The 22733-nt window shown below is 41.8% G+C and overlaps 2 protein-coding genes across 16 annotated transcripts in view; both read right to left on the reverse strand.

The window, feature by feature from the left end:
* Nucleotides 1-10: 10 nt before the first annotated feature.
* LOC126392577 (PHD finger protein 6-like) lies at nt 11-6528 on the reverse strand. 4 transcript variants are annotated; one of them, XM_050048025.1, is made up of 11 exons: nt 6271-6527; nt 2619-2723; nt 2388-2521; nt 2235-2269; nt 2063-2148; nt 930-1000; nt 795-844; nt 634-716; nt 505-527; nt 272-345; nt 11-177 (listed from the first exon to the last, which is right to left on the reverse strand). In XM_050048025.1, exons 1-11 carry the CDS (start codon nt 6379-6381, stop codon nt 29-31), a joined length of 921 nt encoding a protein of 306 aa, XP_049903982.1. In that variant the 5' UTR covers nt 6382-6527; the 3' UTR covers nt 11-28. The 4 variants fall into 4 exon arrangements, with proteins under 4 accessions (XP_049903982.1, XP_049903981.1, XP_049903983.1 ...); XM_050048024.1 differs by having other exon boundaries at nt 272-351; nt 6271-6525; XM_050048026.1 differs by lacking the exon at nt 6271-6527 and adding an exon at nt 6037-6262 and having other exon boundaries at nt 272-351.
* Nucleotides 6529-8380: 1852 nt separating this feature from the next.
* mcf2lb (mcf.2 cell line derived transforming sequence-like b) overlaps nt 8381-22733 on the reverse strand; it is a 62190-nt gene continuing 47837 nt past the window's right edge. For 4 of the 12 annotated variants that reach the window (XM_050048006.1, XM_050048015.1, XM_050048016.1 and 1 more), the window contains 20 exons: nt 21905-21966; nt 21722-21807; nt 21484-21550; nt 21284-21399; nt 21115-21184; nt 20939-21031; nt 20758-20850; nt 19233-19358; nt 18846-19067; nt 18653-18745; nt 18333-18420; nt 18101-18170; nt 17873-17979; nt 17422-17514; nt 17036-17098; nt 14591-14656; nt 13871-13980; nt 11998-12110; nt 11794-11897; nt 8381-11688 (listed from right to left, as the gene is read on the reverse strand). In XM_050048006.1, the coding sequence (XP_049903963.1) occupies nt 11609-11688; nt 11794-11897; nt 11998-12110; nt 13871-13980; nt 14591-14656; nt 17036-17098; nt 17422-17514; nt 17873-17979; nt 18101-18170; nt 18333-18420; nt 18653-18745; nt 18846-19067; nt 19233-19358; nt 20758-20850; nt 20939-21031; nt 21115-21184; nt 21284-21399; nt 21484-21550; nt 21722-21807; nt 21905-21966 (1922 nt within the window). In that variant the 3' untranslated portion in view covers nt 8381-11608. The other 8 variants (XM_050048018.1, XM_050048007.1, XM_050048008.1 and 5 more) reach the window with 8 other exon arrangements.

Genomic DNA, 22733 nt, shown 5'->3' on the forward strand with positions numbered 1-22733 from the left:
AAAGAGAAGAAAATTGATTATTATAATATCATTGAACATCTCTAATGATTGTGTTACATACTGAGGAATAATCAAAGATTAGACTTACTTCGGGCTCGTAAACAGAGTTTACACAGCTTTCTAAATCCGTCTCTAAAGGGGCAAACATTGCCATGTCTGAATCAGGTATACTGTCATCTGTAGAAGAAGGGAAAATAAAATAATCTGTGTTTTAACCGCTTCATACAAACGTATACAATAAATTTCTCTCATGTCTTGCATGTGGGTTCACCTGAATCTGAAGAATCATCTGTTTGTATGACTCTGGGGCTTTTAAATTTACGTTTAGAGGGCGTTTCGTCTTGTCTGTGTCTGTGACAGAAAGGAGAGATCAGTCATTATAACAATTATTACAGTTAAACATTCCTCAGACCTTCATCAGGCTACGTTGTCACTAAAACTTAGAGAGATCTTCTTAGACAAGAGTCTATATCTTAAAGAACAGCAGAATTATCACACACTTACTTATCACTGGGTTCACACCGTCTCTGTTTCAAAAAACAAAAGCAGCATTATTAATCACTGAATCATTTTTTAAATAGATGAAATAGTATTAAAAGTTCTATTTAAAGTGAGTCTGAATAATATGTGCACCTTGGAAGATGAAGGTGTTGCATTGTTCGATGAGCTGGAGTCACTGCTGCACGCAGACAATGGTCTGGGGGCTTTAGCACAACCTGTCAAGAACAGATATTTAATGTGTGATATTAAAACAAAAAATAATTTAAAACACGTGCGCTCTGAGCAGGACTTACCATTAGAGTTCCTCTTGTGTGATGAAGGAGCATGTTTGTCACAATATAACCTACAAACGGGCATGGCGTGTTGTTACAGAGCAGATTAGAAACATAGAAATGTTTAGTTATCGAGAAAGATGGGAGCATACTTACCTCACAGCGTTATCAAACAAACTATCCAAGCTGATGCTTCCTTCTGTCTCCTCACAGGTAAGGCAAAAAACCTCAAGGAAAAATAAAAATGGATATCATTACTTGCCAAAACATTTTTGGGGTCAGATAAAACCCTTCTGTGTATTCTGAATTTTCTACTCCCAGAAATGAAAACAGAAATTTAAAAAGAAAACACAGATTACTGGGCCCTTTTAAGATTTCCACTTTTCAAAGGACAGTTCACCCCTAATAAAAAAAATACTTATTTTCCCCCTTACCTGTAGTACTGTTTATCAATCTAGATTGTTTGATGTAAGTTGCAAAATGTCAGGGTGCCCAGTAGTTCACCTGGTAGAGCAGGCGCCCCATGCACAAAGGCTCCGTCCTTGCCGCAGCGGCCAAGGGTTCATCTCCGACTCCCTCCCTCCCATTTTCAGCTAACACTGTCCTATTGATTAAAGGCAAAATGCCCAAAAAATATCTTTTAAAAAGTTGCTGAATGTTGGAGATATCAGCCATAGAGATGTCTGCTTTCTCTCCAGTTTAATGGATATGGACGACTGATTATACAGGAAGGTTAGAGTAAGAAAGCGATGACGTGGTTGCCTGGCAACAATAAAAAGGCGCAGCATGCGTTTTTTTTTTTTTTACTCGTGGCATTCAATTAAAAAAGTTTTGCAACCTGCAAAACACTTTCTGTGTGAATGGAGCCTTAATGTTTACATCTCGCCCTGTCACAAGCATGAGCCTCTTGTCCATGAGTAGATGCACTCTTCCTTCTGCGCAGTGATACGGTTGGTGAGTGTGGTTTGGTAGAAAGAAAATAGTTCCTACATGAAACTGCTCACAACAAGGTCTGTGGATTATCTTGAGTAACTGGGTCGTGATTTCTAGAAAGAGACATTGCTGTTGAGTTTTTCAAATTAATTTTTGTGCCATCTAGTTCCATTATATTGGAGAGACGGCAGACATCTCTACGGCCTTTATCTCCAATACTCTGCGACTCACACCAGAATAATCTGGATTGATAAGTAACACGACAGTTAAAATATTTGTTTTTGATTTTGGGTTGAACTGTCCCTTTAAGTGGTTTGCCTTAAGTGAATACGGTAGAAACATTCATCAAGTAAAACCTTGGCTGATCTGGGTTCACTGGGAGTTTTGGAAGTCCAGGACTTTGTATGGGAAGATGGGCGTCCATTTACAGAGCCATTGTTTTCTGCACATGAAAAAGAAAAATTAAACCCACAAGAAGTCAAACACTAAAAAAAGTGATAACAGGAAGAAGGCAAAATTTCCACCTACCTTGAGCTTTTGGATCGTGTTTGGGACAGTACAGCCTGAAGCATGAAAACACAAACCAAAATAAAAAATTCTTTCTTCGTACTGTAGTGCAGGATGTTTTAAAATGCAAGACCATTTTCTGGACCAACAGGCAAATGTTTATGTTGTACTCACACATATTTCTCCTCCTTTGTATCCTCAATTATGATAGCTTTGTCTTTAACAGCACATGGGTAGTGGTAGGACTTCTTGCAGCGTTTGACCTCACACCCAGCAGTGGCACCGCTTTTGGTACATCTCTTACAAACCTAATGCAAACAAAAGCGTAACACAACTAGAAACAGCTTCCAGTACACAGTTCATGGATTAGACCTATTCCTATCTGCAAATGTCAGTAGTCTTTACCAGACGTTTTCCTCGTTGCACCTCACCCAGCACATCCTCCACAGAGAAGCCAAACAAATCGTCATGCTGTGGGGTACTCTGGCAAATGATACCAGAGGAAAATAACTAGAAAAACAAAAGCAGAAACAACATGAGTGAGGACAAAATGTGTTGGACAGTGACACTGTAATTCAAAGATACACAATCAACTGTTTCACTGTAGGAGCAGGAATAAACATCAGCTGTACATGAAGACCTTGTTAGACATCCATACACTAAATCATAAATGAAGGACAATACTACTTTATCTAGTGTGACATTTGTAAACTTAAATTTTGACCTAGTCCAAGTCAACAAAGCTGTGTAATGTCAATCTAGATATGAAATCTGAAGCTGAGGTCATATTGACTGATAAATGAGCCAGGCCGATGTACAGAATTAGTTGATATGTGATGTATCAGTATTAGGGAATATGTCAACTTATTTGTAACAAGAAACTGCAGTACAGAGACCAAAAATATGCAGTATGTGATTTAGAAACAGTAGGGATGCATGATAATATCGGCACATTGTCGGTATCGGCTGATATCGGCTTTAAAATGAACTATCAGAATCGGCCAGTATGTTTTTTCTTAGTTTGTACATTGAATTAATATTGCATACAATGGAAAGCATTGTACTTCCTGTCTTCAATTGCATACAATGGAAAGCATTGTACTTCCTGTCTTCATCGGCTGGTGGGCCATCATGATAAAATCAGCTTTACTGGCCAAGTATGAAGTGTGTAATATTTCCCTTCAAAGCAGGGGTGTCAATCTCATTTATGTTCATAGGCCACACACGCCCACTTTGATCTCAAGTGGGCCGCACCAGTAAAACCATTGCATAATAACCTGTTTCCCTCTCTTCTAGTGTAAAGAAGTGATGTTACAAGTTGCTTATTCTGAAATCAATCGCAATTAATGAACAATCCATTTATAAAACAAATGATGAACAGTCTTAGATGAAGGTTGAAGGATGAAATAAAAATAAGTGCAATTTCAACAATTGTTTTTTATCTAACTCACCCTCAAAGTAGTGCTCTGATGGGGTCAGTCCACCTGGCTTGGGAACCTAAAACTAAAACAATACTTATGCTCAAATACACTTATGATCACTTATGATCAAATACACCATCAAATGACTGGGGAATGCGCAAGCCATGTGTTGTCCACTAGAGCGTTTTGGAGTCAGTTGATGGTGTATTTGATTAGTTTTGAGGGAGAGAGGGGGCTGCACATTCACCTCCATTTCAGCGGGCAGCTCTGTCCCACCGATCTCAGAACAGCACGCACTGACAATTAAAGGTAATGTACCTACTCATATGACTATAGGGATTACGGCAATAGGCGAATTTGCCAAAATGTCGAACTATCCCTTTAAGTAATGGTCAAGGTTGTTAAAGTGAAATTCAAGGTGTGTTGATTGATTCACGTCATCAACTCATGCATTGAGTAACATTGGAAGTAAACGTTCCACCTTAAAAGTCGGCGGCAGTCGGCCTAGTGAATTATTTTTCTCCAACTCCAGCTGCTGCGAGAGGCAGCAAAACATCCTTTCATTTTATAGTTACAGTTACTAATAAAACTCTCCACAGTATGAACAGTGGTTACATGAGCCTCAAAACCAGCCACAACTCAGCCCTGAGCAGAGTGACCGTCCTCTATTGACCAATCAACAGACTGCAGTGTTCACAGCTCTACCTTTTAGTACCAGATCTGTGTGCTAGGTACCCCAACAGAGGGGGGACCAAAAATAGGGACAGTACAGAACAGTTCCATTGGTACCATCCACAACTTTTCACAGTGGAAACTAGACTTACCGATTTATCGGCAGTGCTTGGAATCAGGCCGGTTTTCACGTGATCGGCCATGACCTGCGACCGGCCAGTCAGTCCTAAATATGCCGATTTGAAACGCTGGTCAAATTCCCACCGCGCCGCATGATTGACATTGCGTGATATCAGCAGCGCACAAGTACAGCTCAGGCTTGAGCGATGTGAGGAAGGAGACCTCAGGGACACACTGGTTTGGGTAGAACAACTATGGAGTAAATGATTCTGGCCAGAGAATCAGGGTCGAGAGGATACTTTAATTTTCAATGCAGGAGGTTCACAAGTGTAACGTGTGTGTGTGTGTGTGGTTCTGAAATAAACAAAAGGAAAAATAGCTTTACACTCAATTCTTACAAATATGCATATACAATCTGTAAACATGGGCGGCTTCTCACCTTAATCATTCATGCACACACATCAAAAGAGAGAAGGAGAAAGTTGTTAATTGTCCGTGTTAAACTTAACGGAGTGGAGTGGAGCTCTCGCTGTGCCGCTTGAAACTGACGAGGCGCGTGTCTGTGTGCCGAAGATGCACATGTCCGCGTTCGCGCACTTACTGACGGGAGCGGCAGCCTGTACAAATGTAGGTTGGTAGGTAGGTAGGTAGGTAGCCTACTTTATTAATCCCTCGGGGAACGTGCACCAAATATGAATGTCTTGTGTACTGTAAAGTGGTTTGAAAAAAATGAAATCGGAATCGGCCAAAATCGGAATCGGCCGTCCAAACACTCTGCAAATCGGAAATCAGTATCAACCCAAAAAATTGAAATCAGTGCAAGAAACGGAAAAAAAGCGTACCGAACTGAACTGTACCGTAACTTACTGCTCGGTGGAAACAGGGCTGAAGTGGGCCAAGTTGAACCCTTTAGCGGCCCACAGGCCATATGTTTGACACCCCTGCTTTAAAGTGTAGATGAGTAGAAGTATGAAATAGTAGATTGTGCGTGTACCATGCGTCCTTCATTATCATGATCACATCCTGTAACGTTATATACTGACTGACTGAAGGAGCCACACACTTTGCATTAAGTTTCTATTGGTGTTTTGTCCTCTTGTCTGTCTTGCTTTTAGCTTTTGTTTTTAATTATCTATTGTTCCTTTAATGTTTTATTTTAATGTATTTCTCTTGTAAAGTGTAGTGTATTATCATTTGCTCTGAAGGTTTGGAACAGATGACCAGTAAGGGGCCCAGGGTTAAAAAGCATATATGGTCAGGGTCAAAGAAAAGATATTTATGGTTCAGGGTTAAAGTGGGTGAAATCCAACTAGGGTCACCCTTGGTTGTTTGTCTGACTTTGTCTCACATTTCACAGAAACAGCGTGTCTATACAATGGGAGTAATTTGGGGCTGCTTTTCAGAGTGGTCCACATCGGCTGAAGAACCCTCTCCAAGCATTCTAGATGCTTGATAGATGCTGTACTTCTTGTAATAAACCTTTTCTTTAAGCAAGCAAGACGGTGTCATCTGGAGTCTTCTTCATCACCTTCACATCATCGCTAGTTAATAAACAACAAAAGCACATTGAATTGCCTTGTGTATGAATGGTGCTATATAAATAAAATTACCTTACCTGCCTCCATCTTTGAACAAGTCAATCAACAAGATAGTAACCTGATCATTTCCTACTGCCTTTGTCTGCTTGTAGCTCCAGGAGCTCCTCTGAGGTCATACTTCAACCCGTACCGTAACTCACTAACTGAGCTAACGTTACATGTTAGAAGCACAGCACAGTAAAGACGAGTTTATATCTGTAGTTAGAGATAAATAACATATCAAAGAACAAACATGCTGATGTTTACCAAACAGTTCTGATGAGCTGTGACTTCATCTTTAGTCGACAACGGTCCGGTTATTTTCGTCTCCTTTGACCTACGACAAAGTACACAGGACACGTTGGTATTATCGTCCATTTCTGTCGACTAACTAACGGCAGGTTAACTCTTTTTATCTAAAATAAACTGTTAAATTGTTTCCTCGTACAGTTACAGTTACAGTCTGCTCGTCAACTAACGTTACCGCCCTACGTTTCCCCGCCCGTTACTTTGACTGGCGGTTGCCAGGTTCTGAAATATCCCCCGTCGACTTCTCAAGATCCCACAGACCAATTCAATCTCTGTACAACCAAGTTATTTGTTTTTTAAAATAATTGTAATATTTATCGAGACGATGGAGAAATATTAAGTTACTATCTAAAATAACATTTATCTATTTATTTCGTTTTCTGCCCCCAAAGAGTCAGATTTTGTCACACAAAGTATGAGAGCCAGCCTTAAACAGCATGTTTATTATACTGTATGTGTAATTATTGAATACTTTAAGCCTTTATAAGCCCTCAAAGTTTTCAGAAATATCACTGTGGACTTGGTGTCTTCATCGGGAGCTGTATATTCCGCCTCCTGAAATAAAATAGCATCTTTATATGATAAGGAAAACACAACAATCAGTGATCGTACATAAATACATAAATGTGTGGTTTTAATGTATTGTTCTCATTTTCTTTAGATTTGGTGGCTCCCATTCAGATAATCATAACCTTAAACAACTATTAGTTTGCACTATGGGCTATGTTAATTTCATTCTAACACAAACATGTTTAATACATTTTAAAACAATTTCTTCCATAGAAAGTTTCATGTCGGGCTTAAGTCAAAGATTTTTTTTCTGTTGCTGAGATTTGTGGCTTTATAAACACATTTTAAAAATAAAAATGAAAAGAAAAATCTTATAGTGTTTTTCATGGCAATGTTTTTGTCTTTAAAAAGCATAGCCTAAATGATGGGTTTTGACAAACCTGGCAACCCAGTTGTTCAGTTTCAGTTTCATTTCTGGTCCCACAGACTTTTCTCCTTGAGCTCTCTGAGACCATGTGTTGGATATCTGCACTAACTCGCTCCAGATGTTTCAGAAATGCACCGAAGCAAGAGAAAATGATCATTATTACACTTCAAAGAGAGATAACGAGACATCGGTGAGAAAAGTGTTGAGATCCTTTACTTAAGTAGTAATACCACACTGTAAAGAAAGACTCTGTTACAAGTAAAAGTTCTGCATCGAAGGTGTTACTTAAGTATGTTTGTGAGTCTGTGTGTGTTTGTGTGTATTTCTGTAGATTATGTATGTAATTTTATTTTTACTTTTATATTTTATTTATTATTGTTATTGTTATTGTTATTTTATTTATTGTTATTGTTATTACTATTTTGTATTATTATTATTATTATTATCATCAATACTGCCCATGACACGTTCTTTTGTCCTGGGCTAACTGTCTTTCTCTGTGAATCCATTCTAATAATATTGTATCCCCTGGAATATTTCTGTTTGAACTTAATGAAAATGAAAATAATAAAAAAAAAAATTTGATCACAAAAAAAATTAAAATAATAAAAAGGAAAATATAAACAAAAAAATATAATAAAAAAAATACAACAAAACATTTTAATAAGCTCTTCATGTGTTTTATATACAAAAATATGTAATTTAATTTAATTAATACAACAAAAAAAAAGGTCAGAAGTGCTCAACATAATCACACAGGACCCGATAAGCATACATTATTATAGCAATATTCAACTGGATTTGAAAACCACTGCTGTAGTATATTTTGCATAGTTTAATTTATTACAAAACATCTTAATAAGCCCTTCATGTGTTTGATATGCAAAAATCTCTAATCTATCATCAGATAAGTGAAGTAAAAAGTGTTTCCCTCTGAAATGTAGTGACGTAAAAGCAAGAAAGTGTCAGGAAAAGAATAAACTTATTAAGTGCAAGTATTCCAAATTTTTACCCAAGTATGATACTTGTGCAAGACCCCAGTGCAAGACATAAGAGTACCTCGTTGTGCGATCAGGAATGAATCCTTCATCACGGCTCAGTCTTCATCAGGACAAAAGAAGAGACAGCGACTGAATTATCACAAGTCGTTTATGTAAAAAAAAATTAGACAAGTCACAAAGTAGTGACGTCACCATACTTAATGTACAATATAGCATCTCAGATAACAAACATTTCAGGACAGACAGATATTAATGAACAATATCTACATTCAGAACATGATCCCTCCACGGGGGAATAAGTTAGCGCTATACAGTGATCTCTGATTATTCAAATGGAGGAACATTTTTTAAACTGTAGCGTACGTGAGAACTCACAGAGTTAGACCAAGAGGCCGTCAGAGACCCCACAAGACAAAAAGCTCATACACAAAGTCTGGGCAGCTGGTGGCAGAACAGGTTTCTAATGACGACAGAGAGACAAATGACAGACAGGAAGACGGTAAATTAAAGTGACTAAACGTTTGTGGGCTCTTTCGTTTCTTACAAATAAATAAACACATGTAAAAAGGGAGAGCAGAGGACGATTAGACTATGAAACATTCATTCACACTAAACAAGCCGCACACATTTATCTCTCCCTCCGTTTATTTACAGTAACAGTGGAATTATAAACTCCTGCCTGGGTGAATTAGTGCAGATGAACACAAAGACAACTGTCATCCACATACGAGCTCTAATCTCCCTCCACTTTTAATGTGAACACAAATAGATGCATCAACTGAGATCAGTCCTGCTGGCCCATTCATACATCTATTACATTATAAACACAGGGATCCTCTGTCCTTCGTTACAAAAAAAATTATACAGACGAGTGTGTGACTAGAGGAAGATCACTTTACTATACTGTGTCTGTGATGTCTTTATCCATTATTCAGTATCTTCACCGCACAACTGCACCACAGTCAAGTCTATAACATGTGCGCATGTATAACATATTACCTTAAAGTGACAATCTCGAAGATCTCCGTTTAATTCTCTTTGGTGGCACCTACAGCAATAAGCAGTAATCGCAGGTGTGTTGGCAGACTCCGGCCTTTGCAAACCAAGTCTGTATTTTTGTGCAATATTGACGCACATTTAAAAATAAATACACCATGTTGCATCAATCATTTTTACACACTGACTCAGTTATTAAAGTTTTCGGAGCAGGTTCATTTTTCTGATTTTCACATCTGTTAAAAGCCTTTAAAGCGTCGTTTGACCAAAAAACAGTCAAGACAATGTGGCATAACCTGCGGGACACATAAAAATCTGCAACATGAGAGATGAACAGAGCAGAAGTAGACACGGGGCCAACAAGAAAAATAAAAGGAACTATACCCTGGTAGCCAAAATGACCTGGCCCAGAATCGGCCCAAACCTGGCATGCCAGATGAAATAAGCCAGGCCACATTCGGTCGCTTGACTCAGCTGAGACTCTGATTTAGCCCGATTCTGGGGCATCATTCATACAGAGACCACCATTACTGGGGCGTTTTTAGAAATCACCTGGCCCAGCGTAGACCCAAACTCGGCATGCCGGATGACATTAGCCGGGCTGCATCCGGTCGCCCGACTCGGCTTAGACTCTGCATGAATGATGCCTCAGAATTAGGCCAAATGAGCAGGCCCAATTCTGGCTGCCGACACTGCCATCACTGGCCCGTTATCAGAAATGACCTGGTCCAGCATTGGCCAAAACTCAGTATGCCAAATGAAATTAGCTGGGCTGCATCCGGATGCCTGACTCGGCTGAGACTCAGTATGAATGACGTCTCAGAATCGGGACAAATCAGCCGGCCGCACACATTTATCGGGCCAAATTGGCTGGCCCGATTCCAGCTGCCGACCCTGCCACACCAAATTCTGCATTCCAGTTGACATTAGCTGGGCCAATCCGGTTGCCTGACTCGGCTTAGACTTGGCATGAATGACGGCCAAGAAACACGCCAAATCAGCTGGCCCGATTCTGGCTGCCGACACTGACATCACCGGGCCGCTATCAAAAATCACCTGGCCAAGGCATCGGCCCAAACTCGGCATACCGGATGAAATTAGCCGGGCCCCATCCGATTGCCTGACTCGGCTGAGACTTGGCATGAATGACGCCCCAGAATTGGGCCAAATCAGCTGGCCTGATTCTGGCTTCCGACACTGCCATCATTGGGTATGGAAGCTATGTCCTTCTTGAAATTTGCCATGATAAAGAGGAGCTAACATTAGCCTATTCACAATATGCACAAGAGCAATGATGTTGCTTACAGTAGAGTGCGATTTAATAGTCGCACAGTATCATTTTTGTAACTCGGGTAGCCGCTGTGCCAAATGCAAGACGGGGCCAGAGTAGCAACAACCAGGGAGGTACTTCCAGTGGAGAGAAGCAAGGGAGCAAATGTGTCTTTACATTTTGTTTCATACTGCAGTTTTTTGCAGGAATAGAACGATAAAATGCATCTTAGTAAGTGTGCAAAGTTTCTGTGCCTTACAATTTTGTCAGATGACGGATTAAAAAAACATACGAAAAATAGAGACTCGGTGTGCAAAGGCCTTGAGGCTTGAAACCAGGCTAATAGTGATGTGCAGGTTAGCCCACAACAAGCACTTTGGGAGGGTTTGGGTGAGCTTGATAGACAGTTTCACAAGTTCTGGCAAGCAGGTCAAAAAGTGACAAAGCAGCGTTTCCAGTAAGTTATTGATAACTTACAAAAACATTGCGTGCAACAGTCCACGTTCCACCTTCTCGTCACGTCCCCACAGTGCTCAGTCCTGTCTCAGTCCTCAGTCCTGACAATTGTGCTACTATAATGCATAAAGTTGGTGGTTTGCAGGTCGGGTTCAGGTGGTTGATTAATGCATATTTCTGCGAGTTGGGTGGTGCAGATCGGCTATAAGAACATTTATATCAGCTCACTTTATGACCCTGCAGCTGGCAAGATGAAAGGGTTACCACTACATAGACCATGTGTGCGTGAGAGCGGACTACTAATGACTGTGCGCTTGTGATTTTTTTGCAGGAACGTTGCCTTCGACACCCATCATGTGAAACTGCAAATGCAAAGGCTTTCATAGGCTCAATCACCATTGTGTTACCTCATTCAGTGATAGACAGTGACTTAACAGACATTTTTTAAAATGAAAATCTTTGAGATTATGACTTAAATTATAGGTGACTGTGCATGGTCTAAAAAAAAAAAGAAAAACAGCTCTCTGTGGAAACCTGTTGAAATTTTCAAGAGTACCACTGTTGGCATTACAGGACAGATAGCCACACGATGCTAGCATTCGCGAGGGCAGTTTGGTGATGGAGGAAGTGCTGAGTTCAGGGCTTGATGTCGGAGAAGCTTGTGTAGGTCTCACTGCAGCTGGACGATGTGCTGAGGTTTCCAGAGCCGCTGCCTTCTGGTAGAAGTATACATATGTTGAGGATTAGTGTCAGGTGTAGTACTCTTGTTTGACGAATATCTGTTCATGTGTCACACGTGTTATTTGGGTTTGCTTGAATACCTGAGCTGGTGAGAGACTGGCAAGACTTGGACTTTCCAATGAGTGTGATGAGATTAGCAGCTGCGATCCAGCCCTCCTTAGAACTGCTCAGGTTACGCACAAACCTGCAAGACCACAACCACACACACACAAAAGTACTACTTTAGTGCTGCCATAGTGTTTTATTTAACTTTCCCATAGGCATCAGTAAGGCTGTATTCTCACCACTGTCCGTCGTCCCCCTCCTTCACGAGCTGCACCATGTCTCCGCTCTTCACTGAGAGGTCTTGGGCGCCGCCTTTCTCATAGTCAGCCATCACTGTATATTTGCCAGCAGACTGTTTGAAGATGAGATAAGGAAACAGATAAGGATACACACTAAAATTAGAAAATTAAGTGAAGTCAAATTGACCAAGAGTTAATTCAACATGTATGATAGTTGGTGCTCTATATGGCCAAACTAATGTGTGAACTTAAGTTTTTGTCTGGGCAGCACAGTGGTGCAGTGGTTAGCACTGTTGCCTCACAGCAAGGGAGTCCTCATCCACTGGCTGGAGTGGAGTTTGCATGTTCTCCCCATGTCATTAGGTTAATTGGTGACTCTAAATTGTCTGTAGGTGTGAATGTGAGTGTGAATGGTTGTCTGTCTCTATGTGGCAGCCCTGGGATAGTCTGGTGATCTGTCCAGGGTGTACCCCACCTCTCCCCCAGTGTCAGCAAGGATAGGGTCCTTTTACATAGAAAATAGGTCTGCAGAGGACAGCCAAAGCTAGTGACTAGCTGGTGAATAGAGTGGAGCATTTAGCAGCTAAAGAGAGAGATATCTCTCTTGGGAGACCAAACCTGATGAATGCCTTGTGGCCTGAAACACAACTAGGGTGACCTGGGGGTGTACCATGAAGAAAGACCAGCAGGACCAGGCTTTCTAACACACCCTAAAATCTCATTCAGAGATAACTGGTATAACTGGTTTTGAATTTGCTCTGTAAACCCAGGCTTTCTTCTTCAGGCTCTGTGTGCGTTCCCATAAAAAATGTCAAATGATGCAGTCACGTGATAGGTGACTCTTAAATTGATTGATCGCAGCTACTTTTCCTTTGAAGAACATTATAAAGGAGGGCAGCTGTGGCTCAGAGGTAGAGTGGGTCGTCTACCAAATGGAAGATCAGCAGCTCAATCCCTGGCTCCTCAAGTCTGCATATCGAAGTATCCTTGGGCAAAATACTGAACCCCAAATTGCTGCGGATGACTGTTCCATTGCTATGTGAGTGTGTGCGAATGGTTACGTAGTAGCAGGTGGCACCATGTATGATGTGTGTGTGTGAATCGGTGAATGTGACATGTCGTGTAAAAGCACTTTGAGTGGTCGGAAGACTAGCAAAGTGCTATACAAGTGCAGTCCATTTGCCATGTATTACAGTAAAACACTAATGCCTCAGTGAAGGCAAGAGAGGAGTGCTAGCAGAAAATTACTAATCGTATGAACCCACAAGTTAATATATTTATTTTACCACTCCCTTTATTTCTAATGTGACAGCTGCACATTCCACAGCTCTTAAACTTTAAACTTGATGCAGCAGATTTAAACATAATACTTGAAAACTTGCATTTAGGTATGCTTATATACCTCTGTACATATGAACATCGTACTGATTAATAATACAGTGAACTATTAACACAAGCTGCCTGCGGCTTTATAAAGCTTCTTTTAGAGCCAGTGTGGACAAATGGAGCAGATAACACTACAAACATATTCCACGTTCCACCATGGCACTCCCATAAAAAGAAGAAGAACCAGTACTGTAATACTGGGATTACTGCGACAGCCCTACCTCAGAATCCCTGGGTGGCGTACACTGTGTTACACTTTATATGTTGGACTGTGATTCTCCTCAATTGAGCTTTAATTAAATCAATTGAATACTGTCATTCATCGAGGTCTCCTGCAGTCTTCTTCTTCAATTATTAAAACCATCAGCTCCTATGGATGTTTCTATCTCACCCATAATTTGACTGTGCAAACAGATTTTTGTCCCCACAGTGTGACGAATACAAGCAAAGACAGGCTGACACATGTTCGTGACACGCAGTGACTAACCAGCTTCTTGCCGTTGTCGTCCTCTGGGTCAGAGTTAAGAGGATCCTCAGCACTGGAGTAGCCATCGTGCTCCTCTGAGGCATCCAGGGACAGGGAGGTCTTGTTCCAGCCTGAGGGGGAGGAGGGAGACACAGGTGTTTAGTTTGCAGCTACATTCATCTTCAGCTGCTGTCAAACACGTGCGTGACCTGCGGTGACGGCTCTACAAGAGTGAAGGAGTGAGAGGAAGAACCACGAAAGGCTCTTTTGAACAGAGAAGGAAAATCAGCCAGGAATCCCAGCGTGATGCAAACTACTGCCGGAAAACTCTAAGACCTGGGAGACAGGCATGCACCTCCATGTTTTACACTCAGACAAATGAAAAGTGGCAGGCAGATATTCCTCTTTATCAGCGTGTACTTCTATGTGGGGCGGCAAAGCAAAGACTGCGCAAGACACTCTATAAAGGGTTCACAGTAGTGAAACAGTGGAGTGAAACAGTGGGCCCAACACAGTGTACCTCTCCACTTTGTCTGTAAGAGATTAGAGGTGCTGAACCACCTGGCCCTGCTCAGTTGGAGCGGGGGAGGACCTGCATCTGAGGGACAGGAGGCAATAGAAACACAGCTAGTCACTCCCTCTGCAGCAGCTACAGCATCACTGTTAGACTGAGGCTGTGCTCAGGGATAATGGATGAACAAGTAACCAGACAGGGAGAGTGTGCAGTTATTGTTTAACTACCTTTGAAGCCAAATGGCGTGGGGTCGCTCTGGCGTTTCGTCTTGTGATCAGGGCTCGTGGGAGATCCTGTCATAAGGAAGAAAAGAGAGGGACAAGGAAGGTTGTTGAATCAAGGAAGAAATAAAAAATATTGACATTCAAAAGGCACGTTCTGATAAGATAAGCACAGAGGTCACATGGCAAACAGGAAATTATGAGCTCTGACTAAAACGACAACGTAAACCAACACCTGGATCAGAAAGGTGGAGGAAAGACGACTAATACAGAGGGAGAAAACTGATTCTAATGTGTTGCTACAGGCCTTTTTCAGAGAAGACATTTTGACACGTCACAGTAGGAAAAGCACAGTTGCAAATAATAAAACAGATGATGACTCAATTCCATTTTGTTGCTTCAGTTTCATGGTCCTGTTACAACTTAAAATAATTAATCCATTTTCCGTAACTGCTCCTGTTGGGGGTCACAGGGGTGCTGGAGCCTATCCCAGCTGACATTGGGCGAGAAGCGGGGTACACCCTGGACAGGTCACCAGACTATCACAGGGCTGACACATAGAGACAGACAACCATTCACACTCACATTCACACCTACGGGCAATTTAGAGTCACCAATTAACCTGCATGTCTTTGGACTGTGGGAGGAAGCTGGAGTACCTGGAGAAAACCCACGTTGACACGGGGAGAACATGTAAATTCCGCACCAAGGGCCTGTGCCACCTAGGTTCGAACCAGCAACCCTCTTGCTGTGAGGCGACAATACTAACCACATGTCAGCCTCAGGGCCTGGATTGCAAAAGCTCTGTCCCCTTTAGTTTTCAGCCTATACTCTGGAAGAGACAGGAAACCACTGCCTGAGGATCTCAAAGCAAGGTTCATAAGGGATTAAAAGGTCTAAATTATAATCTGGCGCCAGGACATGAAGAGCCTTAAGGGTATACTATGCAGAATCGTCAGTTACAGTCTGTAAACACTAGGAATGAGGCGGTATAAAAGTTGTCATACCATATACATTTGCCTTTCTATGATATTAAAAAAAAATGCTGCTGGTCAGAGAGGGGAGACTTTTTACACATACCTCCATTAACAAAGATGTTTCAAGTTTCAATTATAGTAAAAACAATCATCAAAATTATTCGTTCACCAAAAATAACCCTTCAGTTCATTCATTCTGACTGACAATAAAATCAATTCTGTAGTATCGCGAAGCCATGATATTTTCTGAGACGGTTATTGTACCCTGAAAATCTCATACCTTTGCAACCCTTGTAAACACGCTCACCAGTGAAATTGAAAGTAACAGCCAACCCCGAAGTCACTCTCATTTGGAATTCAGCTCACTATATTTGCATTTTTTTCCTGCACTGTGTCTCTTGGTTGCCTGCTGCTTACAGTCTGGCACCTGGTCACTACCTTTTCATAAAGCCCTCACCTGAGCGCTGTGGGTGTACACGCCCGTAAATGTCAAACACAGAAAATGTGTTTACGGATAAACACATCCCTACACACTTCTAGTGGGTCATAAGTGGAGGGATCACTCCTGTGTGAGTCTATACCGAGTTTATTTTTTTTTAGTAAAATCCTGCATAGTATATATTTTGTTCATGAGTGAGGGTAGAATGGAGCATGAGATGGATCAGCAGTTTGGTGCAGCGTCTGCAGTGATGCTGGGGCTGTGCCGGACCATCGTGGTGAAGAGGGAGCTGAGCCAGAAGGCAAAGCTTTTGATTTACTGGTCCATCTACGTCCCAACCCTCACCTATGGTCATGAGCTCTGGGTAGTGACTGAAACAATGAGATTGCGAATACAAGTTGCCGAAATGAGTTTCCTCAGAAGGGTGGCTGGACTCAGCTTTAGAGATAGGGTAAGGAGCTCGGACTTTTGGAGGGAGCTCAGAGTAGAGCCGCTGCTCCTTCACATCGAAAGGGGTCAATTGAGGTGGTTCGGGCATCTGATCAGGATGCCTCCTCGGTGCCTCCGGTTGGAGGTGTTCCAGGCACATCCCACTGGTAGGAGGCCCCGGGGCAGACCCAGGACACGCTGGAGGGATTACATATCTCATCTGGCCTGGGAACGCCTTGGGGTCCCCCAGGAGGAGCTGAAAACATTGCTGGGGAGAGGGATGTCTGGGGTGCTTTGCTTGGCCTGCTGCCCCCACGACACAGCCCCAGATGAGTGGATGAAAATGGATGGATGGATATACTTTAAGGTACTCAAGAATATCTTAAATCAATCCCAAATCATACAGGGAGCCGATTCAAAGTGCCTAAAATTGGTTGGATGTGATTATCTTTTTAAAAGTCCAGCCTTACCGAGACACTTCAACAGAACAGAGCTGTTGGTAATTTTATTAATAACACCTGTGCTTTTCCAACTATGAAGCGTCAAAGCTTTGAAAGAGGCGTTGTGCCTGACTGAATAAAATCAGGGTCTAGAGCTGTGTGATACCTGCTGACAGGAAGATGGTCATGGATGGTAACGTAAAACTTTTATCATCAGTAGTTGGGGACTCTGTGGAGGGAAGCATGCAGCATTTGACCTACTGACCAAACATCCTTGAAGTAGATGACATCTGTATTCATTTTGTCCTTTAGAGACTTGGGTTAACTTCATTGTTGTAAGTTAGATGGGAAGATCGATACCACTCTTAGACATGAGAGCGGTATCTAACTTCTCATCTAACTCTTGGCAAGAAGGCAAAGAAGTGTATTCTTTAAAAGACACAACAAAATTCTTTGACTTCTTCTTAATAGAAATAAACATTTTATTCTCATAAATGCAGAGGATGATGATATTTTGGACAAGATGGCATTGACTGGATGGCTTGCAGTTACCTTTCTGAGCTTTGAGGTTACTGAAGCCCTGTAAAGTAAAGCGCTTTTTTGCCACAGCAGCTCTGTCTGAGGTAGGGCTTGTCACAGCCTCATCTGACCCAGAGGAAGAGACAGGACAGACAAACAGAAGGAAGGAAGGAAGGGTAAGTTAAGTAAGTGTAAAGGGAGAAAAGGAATAAAAAGGGAAGTTATATGATTCAGCGGGAAAGACGGAAGTTAAAGCAATGATACACCCCTAAAACGACCATTTGTACATCGGTTACTCAATCCATGTTGTGTTAAATCTGTTAATACATCTCTGTTTTTCAACACAACACAAGGTGAGTACTTGATATACAGATGGTCATTTGGGGGGTGAAGTATTCCTTTAAGGCATGGGTTAGTCACAGAGGTACACAATAAGTGCAGTTTGTACAATAACATGCTCTAAAGGCTGGGTTTCTCTACTCACCTTTTCCTGTGGGCTTTGGTGAAGAAGAGGAGTTGGCATCAGGGCTGCAGGGCTCAGCTTTCTTCTCCTCTCCCTTCTTCAAGGTCTTCTGACCCGACTTGAATGGACTGTAGACGAACAAAAGTGGAGCATAAGAAGCTTCAACAGCCTCTGGAAATAATCCCACAAACCAAACTGTACCTTTGAGTTGTGAGATTGAATTAGATGAAGTGGGGAATACAGACTCACCTGAGACTTACGGTCCCACTGGGCACAGGGGGGAACTGGAAAACCTGGTCTGGTGCCCTCTGCTGGCTGGCTATAGAATCACAGAGAGGGAGAACAACCACTTCAAAACACCAATGATGAAACATTTTGCAAGATTTTGCTTTCATTATCACTGATAAAATATTAGTGTTTCTGGTTAAACATGGATATAAGTGTGAACATTAAATTTACAAATAGGTTTTAGAGTACACACTCTTTGTACCTCTGCAGGCTTCCAGCTGGGTTGTCAAAACCTTCCTGATCTCATTTACCCATGTGGTCTTTACTTCAGCCGAGGGCGCCTGAAACGAGACATTTAAACAAATCTTAATGTGTAAACTGCTGTATGCTTACCACTGATAACTGGAGGGAGACATTCAAATGTCTGTATGTGAAGCTGTCCACTTGTCCACCCGTGATGCATGATATTACCAAGTGTACATGGCCATTGGTTGGGTACATTTTTGGGGATTTGTTGACAAAAGTAAAAAAAAGTAAAATATCAACAGACTTAATTTGTATGTGTTAACATACCTGAACAATATAGACCTCTTCCCTGGAGTTGCACCAGATTTCAAACTTCTTGTTGTCTCCCTTTGCATTCTCAGTAATGCCCACAGCACTCATCTGAAAAAATAAGCAAGGTAAAAATTAATTTTCTAAATATGAATACAAATTGACATACATGCAGCATCATTCCCAACACTGTCACCGTAGAGCTGCTCACACTCAGAGATTGTTTGAAGCTGTACGATGGAGCCTTCTCGTAGCCTTCCCCGTTCTCCTCCCTCCTCTTGCAGAACAGCAGAGCCTTCTCATGGAGGAAGAGGTGCCTCTGCATGGGCTTAAAACGGGCCAGGTCCTTCACCTTGGCGTGACCTTTCTTGTGCTCCGTCCACACGCTGAATGACCCCTGCATCAGCAGCTTACCGAGCTCACTCATGTTACCCTGAAAAAAGAAAGCGATGGTGACGCTATAAGCTCTCTTTTTTACTGTAATAATATTCCTGTCTTATCCTAACACTACGCTCAGCATGTCTCTCTGTCTTTATTTTGACCCGTTTAAAGCGTCTGTTATGTGATTCACAAAGCCTGTGCCCTGTTAAAGTCTCACCTCATATCCTGTGATGGCGATGAGGTGCATGGAGTCATTGACAGCCTTGAGGATGCCCAAGATGGCGGTAAGTGCCTCCTGCAGGTCAGCGGCCCCCTCACAGCTCTTGCTGTACTTCAGCATTTCCTGTAGTGAGAAACACAGTGAACATGTCGTCTTTTGATGAGAATTTGTTAAACAAACTGTATTTTTTTTTTTTTTTTTTGGGAATGTTGCATGTGATATTTTCAAATAAAATGGCAGCAAGCCCCAGAATCTTATTTTGCTACATTCCACTTTGTGTCAGGATACTTCTTGCCAAATTTCATACTTGTATGACTATTTGTGCCATCGCAAGATGTGATTTTGTCAAGTAGGACATGCTCCTGGATCAACATCCCACATCACATTCCAGGACCAACATTGCAATCAACCAATCACAGCCCTCTGACATCATCAGTGTGCTGCTCCTGTGCTTCAAAATTCCTTGATGCTTATTCAGAGCTAAGCTAGTTTTACAGATTTAAGTTAGAACAATTGGACAAAATTCTCAGTAACACTGAACGAAAACCTCATAAGCTATGGCAGGGTTAGCGAGTTAGCTTGCTAACTAGGTAGGCTATGCTAACAAGTAAGCTTGACAATGGCTAAAATATTGTTTATTAACGTTAAGAGCAAGGATAATGTCAGTTTGCAGTTGCAAAGACCTGCGAAGGACACATTTTCCCTCCATTTTCCCGCCAGCAAGATTGCAGTGCTCGTGTTGATTCAGGACCATCGCTGTCATGTTGACCCTGGATAATATGTTTGTTGATCCAGAACCATCATCGTCCTCTTTATCCTGCATAATGTGTTTGATACAGAAACATCTTTGCCATATTTGTCCTGGATAACTTATTCATGATGATCCAAAGCCATCATCGCCATGTTGACCCTGGATGATTTGTTTATATTGATACAGGACCATCATCAACACGTTGATCCTGGATAGAATCGCTGATGTTGATCAGGACCATCACTTGTTGATGTCGACATAAACATATTACCCAGAACCAGCGTGATGATGATGATGGTTCTGGATAAACCTAACCAAATCTATCCTGGATCAAGATGGAAAAAAGGAGGGAAACTGTGTTAATTGCGGGAATCTGCAACTGAAAAGTTAGTGAACACTATTCTAGCCTACTAGCAAGACTACTCGTTAGCATAGCCAACCTAGTTAGCAAGCTAACTTGCTAACCCTGCAGTGGCTTACAAGGATTTTGTTCAATTGTATTAACTTTTAAATTTGGATAACTAGCTTAGCTCTGAAGAAGCACAAAGGAATTTTGAAAGAAGCACAGGAGCAGCACACTGATGATGTCAGAGGGCCGTGTTGGGTTGATCGAAATGTTGATCAACATGTCCCCAAGAAAGGGGTTTTGGGCCCCTGAGACCAAACAGTTCTGAGTTGGGGGTGCGTGTCATAAACGTGTGACGGCCCAAGGCTTTATATGTTAACAGGAAATAATAATGAAAAAAAGGTAGCTGGCTCCTGGCCTAATACCTTCAGTAGCAGCTGATATTTGGTAATCCTCTGAACAGGCTTCAGCAGGTAGGAATCTAAGCCCAGTTTATGCTCCAGCTTCTTCTGACACTCCTGATGGAGAAACAAGAAAAGAATTGTGTCAAACAAAACACAGAGGAGAATATGTATTCAAAAACCTGACGGTGCTGACTGTGTGTACCTGGAAGAAGGCACAGTCTGAGCACTGCCTCCACAGGCTTTCAGAGCGAGGCTTGTTGTGACAATACTTCTCATAGATCTGCAGGTCTGTCATCTAGAGGAAGACAAAGAAAACAATTTATATTCAATGAACTTCTTTGCACATCTTCTGAGCTTCAAGTCTCATAATTCACTCACCCTCTCTAGGAAACACCTTCCAACCAGCTCTGGGCAGTCGGTGTACTGCTCCAGCTCCCTCAGGAACGTCCTGGAGACAACAAAATCATGTTATTGATGAAAGAGATGGAGCTTTGATGGCTGACAACATGTCAGTACCATCAGTGACAGGCAGATGGCGCTCCTTCACCTCTTGTGGAAGTGGTAGATTTCCGGCATGTTGCCAAACAGAACCTCCTTTTTGTTCTGCAAAGGAGCGGGGATGAGGTGAGCCATGGCTGCATTGTCCATTTCAGAGGCATATCCCTGCAACACACAAATCGAAACATGAAATTTAAGGCACAAGTGAAAGACAGAGAGGAATAAACATTGTATGGAGTGAGTAAACACCTGTAATACACAGAGCAGCTCCTCCACGTAGGCTCTCTCAGTTTCCAGCAGCTCGTTCATAACGTGCCTGCAGACGGGGAGAGAGTGAGACAGGTAGAAAGGAGATCAAATGAAGGATTTGTTGCAGGCACACTCAGAAAACATGCACAGCTCTGTAGATAATGAGATAACCATTTTCACACAGTCCATCTGCTGCGTAATTTGATTACAGATGAAAGAGCCATGGCTGATCCCTCACCTCCTGAGCACCGCCAGGTTCTCCTCCTCCTCTGACAGGGAGGCATGTCTGCTGTTACTGTCACCGTTCTGCAGTTGGCCATTTCCCTGGAAAAAACAGACAGCGGGTCAATAAGATAAGAGGCAGACAATACAAATTTTAGAGATAGACAGTGTGAAGGTACAAACAGAATACTCCACTCACTTTCTCACAGTTGTTCCCAGAGTCTGTCTCGGAGCTCTTTCTCTCGTGCTGTGCTCTGTGTGCTGTGGAAGAGGAGGAGGAAGAGAGTCAAAATAAATGTAGGGGAAATAACATATGTTGCATCCATCTACTGACATCAGTAGAAGCAGATAAGGAAGTAGGCAGTGAAGTGGTTTCTTTGTTGTGCTATAACCTAAAGACAAAGTTAATAACGTTAAAAGTCCAGTTATGAATGACAAAGATCAAAGATTTATGACTGTGTTTTTGTTATTTAAAAGACATTCATCTTCATAATTATATTGTGTCATTTCTAACTGGGCTTTTAACATTATCAACTTTGTCTGCAGGCTATAGAACAGCAAATATATATGTCTACTTGTCAGCTAGGGCTGCAAGGATTAGTCGACTAATCAATGACTAATCGACTATTAAAATAATCGGTGACTATTTTAGTAGTCAACTAATCGGTTTTCATAGAAAAGTACTATAAACGTACCCCAAAATACTCCTATTGCAGCTTCTTAGGTTCAAATATTGGCAGCTTTACACACTCCCCCGTGACAGTGAACTAAAACCCTTTGGCGTAAGTACGAAACAAGATGACATAATTTGGGGGTTTGGGAGAGACAGACTGACATTTTTCAACATTTTAACACATTTTTTGATAAAATGATTAGTTGACTAATCGAAGAAATAATCGACAGATTAGTCGACAATGAAAATAATCGTTAGTTGCAGCCCTACTGTCAGCATTAACTTGTTAATGGTTCCAACATGAAGCATTATATCGCGTTAATCGCATGCTGCTATTTTCACTGCTGCAATAAAA

The sequence above is a fragment of the Epinephelus moara genome, chromosome 7, assembly GCF_006386435.1.
Source record: "Epinephelus moara isolate mb chromosome 7, YSFRI_EMoa_1.0, whole genome shotgun sequence".
NCBI lineage: Eukaryota > Metazoa > Chordata > Actinopteri > Perciformes > Serranidae > Epinephelus > Epinephelus moara.